Genomic DNA, 11,206 nt, shown 5'->3' on the forward strand with positions numbered 1-11,206 from the left:
TATATGCAAGACCCCCTTGCAGCATGCCGGCTTCCAGACTTTATATGAGCATCTCCGGTTTCTATCACCCTTTCACTCGAACGTCAGAGCTGCGCCAACAAGCGTAAGCACCCCTACCTCGTGGGAGGTACAACGTCGGTCAAACACGAACCTATCCGCCCGTGTGAGCAGCCTGGCCATCTAACGACCACTTTCCGGGCCCGTGAAGACCTCAGTGAGCCTACAACTCCTTCCTCCTCTTTGATAGCCTCTCCGGCCATTCAAAGGAACATCAACGGCGGTTCGCAGATCCGTGCTGGCGGGGCCAAGTGGCATCACTGCAAAATCTTGCAGACGTAGTGTGCTTTGTTATCGCTCTTCTTTGTGACCCATTCTCCGTCGTCGTGCTTCATGTGAGTGTACAGCCGATTCACATCATCCTTCGGCTCCTTGTCGGCGTAGTTCCTGTAGGCCGACGTCTCTCCGTCCGTCCAGTGCCAGCCAGTGGCGCCGGGCGAGCGCACCAGGCCGATGACGACGTCCCTTCCGTTGATGAGGTGCTCAAGCAGAAAGTCCAGGTCTTCGCGGCTGGCGACCGAGGTCAAGTGCGCCCGAGGGTTATGTCCACGGCACGCAGCCTCCGCGTCCATGGGATTCACGTCCTTATTGACGTAATGGTAGCAGCTGCGCCGCCAGTCGATCCACGTGGGCGGGCATTTCGTGCGGCCCAGCATCATCAGCCCGGTCAGGGTCTGGCCGCCGCTGGTGTTGGCCGCCTGGTACAGGGCGCAGCCGGCCGGCTGCCACACGGTCGCCGTGCACGCCTCCCGCTGCAGACAGAGCGCGCCGCACTGCACGCGGCTCGGCGCCGGCCGGGCAGCGCCCAGCGGCTGCTGCCGGCTCAGCCAGTGCGAGACCAGGCGGCCGGACGTCACATCCGTGCCGGCCGGGCATGTCCAGAGCAGCAGCAGCAGCAGCAGCAGCAGCGCCGTCAGACGCAGCCGTGACGCTGCCGGACGCCGGTGACCGCGGCGAGAGCCACTGAACATGCTGACCTCACTAGCTGGCGATGTGTGACGGCAGGCTGCACCGGTGGACGATGTGGGGCAGCTGAATACGCCGGCTAGCAGGATAAGGCGGGCAGCCTATAACGGAGAGCGGAAGTGGCGTGGAGCACTGTCCGCAACTGACAAGTAACCAACACACGTATGACCGATGTTAAGCGGCGAATGATGCTGATCGAGGATGTCTGTCTGCGGACCTGCAGCGTGGTTGATGGACTGCTCGCCACCAGGCCTCGGTAGCCGCCTGCAACGCCGATGATAAGCGTGGGCAGCACTGATATTTTGTTGCACGAGGGGGTGGGGAGGAGCGCCGCACCGAATCACCCTGGAGAAGAGCCCTGTCTACACTGGTGGTGCTGCTGAACGTCCTCCATATATACCGAACATCGTGACTCGTGCCAACTGCTGCCGCGTGCGACGATTGAGTCTGACCGAAGCTAGTGGCCAAGGTAGTTATTTCCGGCCACAAACACATTTGTGATTGCCGACTGGCAGCACATATCATGGTGCGGCGACCATAACATCATTCGCGTTCTCATCATTGGAGCTTGGCATGCAGGGCCATATCGTCTTCATTCTAAGATAATGGAATAAAAAACAAGAAGATTGGCGGCCAAACGTCATACTGAGGAAACCAAAATGCGCAATCACATTATGCTAAGTAACTTCAGAGAGCATCGTGTGTTTTGTTCGTCAACCATATGTTGTTTTTTGGGGTGTTCATGTTAGGCACGATGATATGGAACGATAAAGCGAGTATTGCGACCATTGCATATTCTTGCATGGTTCCACAAAGGCTATTTGCATCAGACCAGCATCAAAACTTTTATTTAAAATGCAAGGGCAAAAATCCTCGCGCGCCCGAGAATTCGGTTATTTTAGGTGGCAAGTAATCGAGTGAAAGCATCGCCAATACATTTAGCATGAATACCTCTAGCAGATGGTCGCGAAAAATGAACTCGGGAGTATTTTTACCTGGAATTGGCTGCAATGTGCGAAGTAGTTTAAGTTGTTGCTTAATGTTAGGTTGAGTATCTAGTAACCAACCACACCGAATGCAATACATTTAGGAAGTATTTTTGTTATTTAGTTGGCGCTGCTCGGATCAAAACCAATGACTAGTTTGGCACCAATGTGTTGCGAGCAAAAGCTAAGCCAAGGATGGAGTTTTCAAGCATGCAAACTTGAAACAACAAAGAAAGAAAACAGGACCCGCTAAAATCGACGAATATGATTTCACAGTTTTAAATGAGGGTCGGTTTTTGGACACTATTTTGGGATGGTAGGTGAACCGTTTGCATGAAACTGAACCTAGCCTGCAACGAATGTTGTCACGCCGCCAGTATACACAGCTGTTCCTTGTTTATGTATTTTCACTACATGTAAATTTATTATTCCACATTTTGAATTCCTAACGAAAAGATCCGACCCACTTGTGCGGCTTCAAAGCTGGATAATAGAAGGCAGCATAACTATCGTGTATTAGCACATAACCATCAACCTTTACATGTAGTCATGCTTTAATAAAATTGTTCAACAAAGAACCAATAATCTTTTTGCACACATTCTCCAACTTTTGTTATTTTGAGCGATTCGGATTCCATCGCAACACAAAAACTCTCTGCAAGAAACACCATGGTTCCTAATAAAGACAAAACAAAACAGTGGCAGGTTTTCTGGAACCGGCAGTTCGACGTATTTCGTCCGAAATGAAAAGGGTGTGGTTATTAGCAGACAAATAAGGGTAGATTATACAGGTATCTAACTTCGCTCTGGATGCACGATGCAACAAAATCCACATGGCTTCGGCATCTTTAGCACATGCCACGAGTATTTGACATCGTTGAGGCTCCTAATGAGCAAAAACCTTAGATCTGTGGTGAATAAAGTAGGTTGGATCCCAAACTTCCTAAAAGTGTCTCAGATACTGTTCCAAGATTAGGTGATCGCTAGTATCTATAGAGCACGCTGTCCACGTAAAAGAAATTGCCTCACTCCGAAGGTTCTTCCAGAATGGCTTCTGAACGACGCGGTGCAGCGCGCCAAATTTTGCATATCTATGGAAAATTAAGTAGCAAATCTTTTGGCATCATAAATTTAGATGTACCTTGTAAGGTCGCTGGCCTATGGCAGGTCAAAATCAGACCATGGTTTCAGCGAAGACAATTTCTAGCAAATCCTTCAATCTGATCCAACAACGGAGTGTTAGACGAAGCCATACATCTCTATGATGCTTTCTTAGGCAACACAACAGTTGAATGAACAAATCACATTGACCTAAGGTCAAGTGTTAAGGTCACACCAAGGTCAAAACCAACCTGTTTTATCACTCAATGGCTTGCTGTATGGGATGGTCTGTGGTGCTCATTTCGAATTCATTGATAGCAGGAACCGCATCTTCCATGGACTTCTTAGAGGTCAGAATAGGTCATTGACCTACAATGACCCATGTCAACATTTTATTTTAGGAACATACTGTCTAGCGTAATCTTTGTCGCTTAGTCAAATGCAAAACTCAAATCAGTCTTGCATGATTTTGATCACTTTGACCTTTGAAAGGCCGAACAAGGTCACTGACTTCAAATGAGCATGTGACCTTTTGCTTAGAAACGGTTATCTAGGTTCTGGGGGCACTTTGGAGACCAACCTGGAACTTGACCTTGTTTGACCTTGTTTGACCTTTTTTGGCCTGGAGATCATAACCTAGGAACCTAAAACCTTGGTATAGGTGAGTTCACGCATAGTTCAGCATACCCTGTAAATTTGGTGTCTCTAACTTTCTTAGTTCCCGAGACCTCATGGGGGTCAAATTGACTCCCCACCAGAGCGAAGGTATCTAGGCGGCCACCCGGGCGCGTGTTAAGAAGCGCATAATAATCCAGGTGCATAAGGGTGAACAACAATAACAGCAACATGCTCTGCAGCCCTTCATGTCTGTCCCATTAAACAGCCGACCTGACCAGAATACCGTTGGGCGTCGCGGTGCGATGCATTCATCTTGGACTTTGAACGCACATATGACTTACAGCCGCATGCTACACTCACTTGCCGATCCGTGGGAGTGACTCGCACAGTCCCTGGGAATGACAATAGTCGCCAGGCAAACTGCGGAAGGGGAAAGTGAGCACCTTCATGTCCGTTTAAGGTAAAATTGTCTTTTCAGAAAACATCAATCATCGAAGTTGAGCTTCCGGGATCCGAAGAACACAAGAAAAAAGGCTCCAGTAAAGACCCTGACGAAAATAAATCTGAAGGTGGTTCAGACATGAAAGGAACGGGTAAAACCTCGAACCCCGAATCGAGACAAGCAGAGGAAAGAAAGCTGTCCAAGCAGCCAGATGGAAGGAGAGAGTCCAGGAGATCCTCACAAAATCGACGAAAAACATTAAAAGCGGAGGAGGAAGAGAGAAAAGAAACGAGAGAGGAGGACGACGATTTCTGTGAGAAGCGCCATACGAAACTGAAGAAACGTGGGGAAAATGACGACACTTCGATCAACTTGGACGAAATCGTCATCATAGGTAATGTGTTTGGATTTCAGAGACAATGGCTACGTGCAACCTTGCAATGAAGGATAATGCTTGGATGGACTGTTAATATTTGGGAAAGGTTTGAAAAAAACATTTTCACCACAACTGCAGAACGTAGTCCATAAATAAATGCTGTTTGGCGTAACTGCACCAGGTCCATGCCGTTTCACGCCATTTTGCAGCATGATCATTCTGGGACTGTGTTGTTTTGATCTTGCGGTACGCGCTGAACCATCCGAAGCTCTCTGACGGACCGCATCCGCGGCGACATTTTGGAATTGTCTTGTGTCACGCATGCTCCAACATCCTGCACGCTCCCGAACAGTCAGTTTTGTGGTATGGTCAGATAGTACAGAGAAGGGACCCAGACAATTGCCTTATTTCTGCAAAATCGCCTAACAGGCCCTGTTCTATGCAAGCGGACGTAATCTTTACCCGCGTCCGGCCGGGTGTCTGAGACGACCGCGTCGGGCCGGGGGGAAGTTGCCCCCCCCCCCCTCGTGGGATCTCCAAGCTGCACGCCGCCGTATGAGAAAAAAAAACAAAGATACCGTTGTAAAGTTCCAGTCAAATCATGAAGAATCCCACCAAATTTTTGACATTAGGTCAAATGAGAGGTCTCTAGAGGTCCCGAAAAGTCAACAATGGTTGTTTTGATGGAAGCAATTTAAACCCGTGTTAACACGTCAAGACGGGTGGTGCGGGCACGTAAATAGGCATTGAGACTACGAAGAGTCCATTCCAACCATTTCTGTTTCTCCACAAGGGTCAGGTCAAATCAAGTCACCATTCAAAATTGGTCTACCGGTACAAGAACGACCCTTTTTAGCGATGGGCTTCTGACTAAGTCTATTTTATTAGGTGCAGCTGTGGGGCAAAAGTATTCCAACCACAAAAACGCCATTTTAGGCCAACCGATAGGTCATCTGAAGTTAACTTAGGTAAAACTTGCAAACCATTTAAACGAAAAGGTGCTAAATGCGTTCATGTCACCGGTGCAGTGCTTTTCTGCGATCAGAAATAGTACATTAATATATTAATGTTTAATTTATTCATTCATAAATAAAAGTGTATAAATCGTGTACATCTGCAGGTGTTGTAGATTGCATAACTGCTATTCACATAACACATTGTCCCTTGGACGCTTCGTAATGTATTTGCAACAAATTGAGAACAGGCACGTCGTTAAATGAAATCATAGGCCACCAGTTTTACATACACGATAAAGAGGTGGTTACACGCGTCCCACTCATTCATCTAGTCTCTGCGCTATTGGTAACAGAGGCTATTTACTTTGGGTGATCATGTGGGCTTGAATGTGCTCATGTGCCCTATTGTGACCTCATTATGCATCGTGATGATGTCAGAACATGTTGACAGTGGAGTATTTAAATTCTGCTTCCAAAGTTATTGAATAAAACTACCTTTTTAACTCAGCATGCGGTTTGCAAAATATACCAATAGAGTCAGATTATGACCGGGACCAAGGTCATGTACTTTTTGGTCATATGATGGTTGTGCATGCGATTTAGTACTCTTGACTTCATATATAAGCACACATGCGTACAAATTTGCATTATTTACAAGAATGTGTGGTCAACGTTTTCAGAAGTTGATCTCTTTGACCTGACCTACGCTGCTGATCTTGGTAGACAAGCACTTCAGATTCCACAACGGATGCAAACTTGACATGTTAACAGGCTCCGTAAATTTCATGTTGCAACAATTATTCGTGTTTTTACCAGTCCTAAAAAACCCGTAGAGGTGGTCGACTTCCCCCGCCGGGCGCGGGTAATGATCCTAGAATATGTCATCGATGTGCCATTTCCTTCGAGATGTCTGAGCTCTCGCTGCATCAGCTCCCTTCCGATGTTTCTAGAAAAAGATGTTTTTTTCAATATCAAATGGGACCATAGTTAAGAGCACATTCCGTGACATTCCATCACATAACGTCTTGGTAGTGATCGACTTGGGTGGATGATGAACTTTGTAATGATCTGGTTCTTTTCAGAGGACGCGCCTGTGCAGGGTCCCGACATATACGTGATTCTAGTGGGCTTCTTGCTTCCAATGCTGCCTGTCGAGCTGGAGAAAAGAGGTTAGACGAACGCTGGCTGCTCATTTAACGCCGTGTCCTTTACGAACATGCGTCGGTTACCCGACAAATTTCGAAGCGGACACCGTCCACAATCCTGCACCATGTTCATGATTCATATGATATGCCAGTAATTAAGTGTCGAGTGTACTGAGACCCTCAAACTCGGAGTTTTTGATCACATCCTGTCTGGTCATTGTTAACCAAATCAGCTGTGGTTGAACAGGTGTTCCCGTGGAGGTCTTGTTTCGAGTCCAGACGAAGCCCAACATTCCGGCTCAAGTGGCGCCAAGACAGATGTCTTGCAATGTGGTCGAGAGTTCTTCTCAACAATCGATGGGGGCTGTTCCAGAACTGTCTGAGTCGAATGACTTTAGCTGCAAACAGTAAGTATCCGCGTAGTAAACGAGCCTTTTTGTGCTGGCAAATTTGTTGATATCATCCAGTCCCCATCCGGGTCGCTTGAAGCTCTCCCTATCCTCCCCCCCCCCCCCCAGTTTACCTGCGCATTGGTCCTAAATCCATGCATCGATCTAAGCTGTTGAGAGCTCCAGCTACAAATATACTACATCAGGGTTAATTTTTTCCAACCTAACTTCTGAAATCAGGACATATTCCAGTGTTTGTTCAGCTCAGTTGTTTAAGAGTAAAGTGATAATACCGGGATGAGAGGTGTTCGAGTGATAACCGAACCTAACGCGACATTAAATATCCACTGATGACTTCTCTGTTCCACACAGAAAACTCCCACTATTTTGGGAGCAGCTGTCAGCAAACCTGAGATCCAACAGCACGGAGGCTGTTCCATCTAATTTTGTGGTTAGGGATCTTGTAATGCCCCTGCCGACCGTCACGTGTAGCTCAGATCGACATCAGGTTAGTGCGGTTAGTTTATAATCTGCTCTCCAAAATGTACATTCCACTACGTGGAGGATAACGGAATTAGATCAGTTTTTAAGAGAACATCCATGTGAACAGGCCGGTGCGTTATGTTCAGCCATGCTGTGTTTTATCGAGATATACTGGCGGGACATGTACCTGCTTTGATATGTTAATAAAGTTGCCTGCGACACGAAAATACACCAGGATCGGCGAGCTAATCTGGCGGAAGGGTATGCGATGCCTAGTAGATTATGATTTTGAATTGTACGTACCCACTGGCACATGTTTGCGTTCTTTTTAGGCTGGCTGCTTGATGTTCGACATGCTGGCTGTGGAAATCTATGACAGCTTGAAACTGAAGACAATTTTCGACTGCTATTTGCGTAATCTCTGCGTAATACAGGTGAGCGCAATAAGGAATAAGATCCCAGCAAAGCATGCCTATTTTCGACATAGACATTTTAGCCTGTCACAGTACCGCTGCAACCATAATGCATCATTATCTCAGGCTGGTGTTATAGGCAACTGCTTGGATCTGCAACGGATTGGGAGTAAACTGGAGCCTTACTGACTTCCTGAAGCACGAATAGCGGGAATGGGATCGGTGGACGTGTAGTGGTGAAAGGCTTCCAGCCAACGAATGCGTAGCTGAAAGATCGTAAAATACACTCCCAGCACGAAACGTACAGCTGTAGAGGTGACAGGGTGAATAAACGTACTGCAAGTCCGAAATAGGTCATCAATCGCAAAGTTAAATAGTTCTGCATTTAACCTACCCGTTGTTACCACTTGTGCGAATAATAGCTGTCGTTCAAAAGCCCTCCCACGGGGTCCAGTCTGCGATGCCAGCTACCGGTCTCACAGACCGCCAAGTGCTGGCGGCTGCAAACCTCTGTCACCGTCCAGCGTGACACCCCTGACCATATGTCCGACTCGCCACACGCGCTGTGTGTCTGCCGCAGATTATCAATATTTCCGCCGTCTTCCGCCGCATATTTCTGACATACCGCCGCGCTCCGCCGCAGCACCACCGCCGTGTTCCGACGCAACTTCCCGACATTTCAGCCGTGTTGCACCGCAACTTCCCGACATTCCAGCCGTGTTCCGCCGCAACTTATCGGCATTTCCGCCGTGTTTCGTCGCAACTTCCCGACATTTCCGCCGTGTTCCGTCGCAGATTCGGGACATTTCCGCTGTGTTCCGCCGCAGATTCCCAACAATCCCGTCATGTTCCGCGGCAGATTCCCGACATTTCCACTGTGTTCCGCCACAGATTCCCGACATCACCGCCGTGTTCCCACCGGAGTTGCCGACGTCTGTCGCCGCCGACGAGGCGCCGCCGCCGTCGCCAACGCCGCCCGAGCGGTCCTCGAAGTCGCCCGCACCGTCGGCGGCTCCACTACTGCCGTCAGCGTCGGAGGAGGAGGCGCCGGCGGGCTGGCCATGCACGCCCGAGCCAGAGCTGTACCGAGAGCGGCTGGCGGCCGTCCCGCCAGAGGCCGTCTCCGTGCCGCTGCTGCTCAGCGCCCTGCTCGATCAGGTGAGCTGTCATTCAGCTGCGTTGCATTCCTGCACCGCCACTCCATGGCATCGTAAGTTCGATGTCATGGAGTGGTGGTGCGAAACACGCAGGTTTCCGAAAAGACAGTTTGCACTTTCGTCGGTGCTTTGGAGCATTTAAGTTCGCCCACGCCTCTGACTGGCGAAACAAGCCAATCATTACCCAACGGGACCCTTCCACCCAATCTCTGTCGATCCATTGTGGAGAAATCTTTCTTTTGAGCCAGGGGAGGTCTTTCCGAACATTGCTGTGGTGATTTTAGATGGTTGAATTCTGCGTGTTTGCTTATTTGACAAGTATGCATAATGCATTGATGGTAGAACACAATGTTGAACGACGTGAAAACATGCCAGCATATGGTTGAAATATCCTGCACGAATTGCGAACCAAAACAAAGCCCAAGATACTCCTCAGCATGCCTCGAACGGTCACTTACGTCTGCACAACCAGACAAAGTGCTATGGCTCCACAGAGAGGGATGTGTCTTCCTTTTCAGTTCGGGGCTCAATTAAGAAAAAGTCACTCAAATCCAGGGAAATATATTTTGGCGTATTTTGGAAGTGTATAGCCACTTTCCACTGCGTGGTACCCGCCCACCAAACCATTTTGAGAAACTACACCCCTGGACACTGGTTCTGCTGGGTCTACCTTTTGTAACACATCGCATAACCAAACGCTCTGTTAAGGTTCCCAGTGTAAGGGTAGTTCGAAGTAACGGGGTATTCGATCGAATTCGTTGGTTGAATTAACTGAGCAATGCTAACACATAACAGGCGGCCTATGCTGCCAACATTTGGGCGCTTTCAATCCATCCTTCCTCGATTTTAGATATAGCATTGTGCGTGGATTAAGTTAGCCTACAGCGTTCCGTTATTGCTTTGAACCTTTGTACACCGAGTAGGATTGGTAAGCTCGCTGAGAATGCAACAGAGTTCCGCTGTGTTGTCAGGTGGCGTTCTGGCTGGACGAACCCGGCGATCTGGAAAGCTCTAAGCCTGCTGAGTCGCCCGAGCCGTCTCTCACCAGCAATCCTAAGTCTAACGCGCAGTCCGATGAAGCTCCAGCGGCCAGCGCCGAGGCCCCACACGCCAACACCCTCACCCCAACGGCGGCCGGCTCCCTCCACCCTCCCGGGCACAGGCGCCACTCAGTCTCTTACGCGAAGAGCCTGCAGCCGGAGCTGCCCGGCAGCCGTCGCTGGTCGCTGCAAGCTTCGCACGGTCGCCGCATGTCAGCGCTGCCATCGCTTAGCCCTCGGGCTCTGAAGGCCGCCCCGGGGCAAAGGCGGCGTAGTGCGTCGACGTCGACATCGCTGCCGCAGCTGCAGCTGCAGCTGCCACCGGTCAGCGAGGGCGTGCTGAGCGGGGCGCGGCTGCTGGAGAACCAGCTGCGTGCTGACGCTAGCGCCGGCCTGCTGGCTGAGGAGGACACGCCGCCGGGACCGCATCTGAAGCGACGCTTCGCTGCCAGCGAGCCGCTGACGGAGGCGGCGCCCGTGCTGGTCTACCATCGGGACCACATCAACGCGCAGTTCTACAACAGGCCAGGTGAGATCGCTGCACGACCATTGCTATGCTGTGCGTCATTGGCGGTTTTATTCGTGATACGGGGGAACTAGTAGGTACGTGCAGTGAAGAACCTGTGAGACTCACGCCCAGTAGAGGAGGAGAGTGGGGGGGGGGGGGGGGGATCTCGGATCTGGTCTGTCATCACAAGAACCGCAAAAGTTAGAATAAAGCAAATCACAGGGCGGGCGGGTGCTACAAAAATAACGTTCTGCCGAAAATTTATGAACATGAAAGGACTAGCATGTAAGGACTGACATGTAAGGACTAGCATTTAGGATCTATTGTGATCACGAACATAATTGAGGTGAAATAACGATGTTCATGGGAGAAGCATGACTCTGGAATGATTGGCATAGGAAATAAAAAAATCCGTCCTTGCTGTTGTCAGGAGCATCTCCTTTGCACATACACACACACACACACACCCACACACACACACACACACCACCCAACACACACACACCACACACACACACACACAAACACCACACCACACACACACACACACCACACCACACACACACACA

The 11,206-nt window shown here is 49.5% G+C and overlaps 1 protein-coding gene and 1 long non-coding RNA gene across 2 annotated transcripts; one reads left to right on the top strand and one right to left on the bottom strand.

The window, feature by feature from the left end:
- Positions 1 to 314: 314 nt before the first annotated feature.
- Positions 315 to 4,040, bottom strand: LOC119100448 (regenerating islet-derived protein 4-like). Its single transcript, XM_037223542.1, has 2 exons — positions 3,999 to 4,040; positions 315 to 809 (listed from the first exon to the last, which is right to left on the bottom strand). Exons 1-2 carry the CDS (start codon positions 4,038 to 4,040, stop codon positions 315 to 317), a joined length of 537 nt encoding a protein of 178 aa, XP_037079437.1.
- A 2,922-nt stretch (positions 4,041 to 6,962) lies between these two features.
- On the top strand, positions 6,963 to 7,921 carry LOC119099921 (uncharacterized). The gene is made up of 3 exons (XR_005094439.1): positions 6,963 to 7,054; positions 7,409 to 7,544; positions 7,852 to 7,921. It is a non-coding gene; the product is annotated as an uncharacterized LOC119099921 (long non-coding RNA).
- The last annotated feature ends 3,285 nt before the right edge of the window (positions 7,922 to 11,206 follow it).

This window comes from Pollicipes pollicipes, unplaced genomic scaffold (genome assembly GCF_011947565.3).
Source record: "Pollicipes pollicipes isolate AB1234 unplaced genomic scaffold, Ppol_2.1 Scaffold_4881;HRSCAF=5763_pilon_pilon_pilon, whole genome shotgun sequence".
NCBI classification, from domain to species: Eukaryota; Metazoa; Arthropoda; class Thecostraca; order Pollicipedomorpha; family Pollicipedidae; genus Pollicipes; species Pollicipes pollicipes.

Coding starts and splice junctions, on each gene's coding strand:
- LOC119100448 (XM_037223542.1), bottom strand. CDS start 4,040: ATGAATGCATCGCACCGCGACGCCCAACGGTATTCTGGTCAG. Junction 810..3,998: donor CCCAACGGTATTCTGGTCAG/GTCGGCTGTTTA, acceptor CTCTGTCTGCAG/CGGGAGGCGTGCACGGCGAC.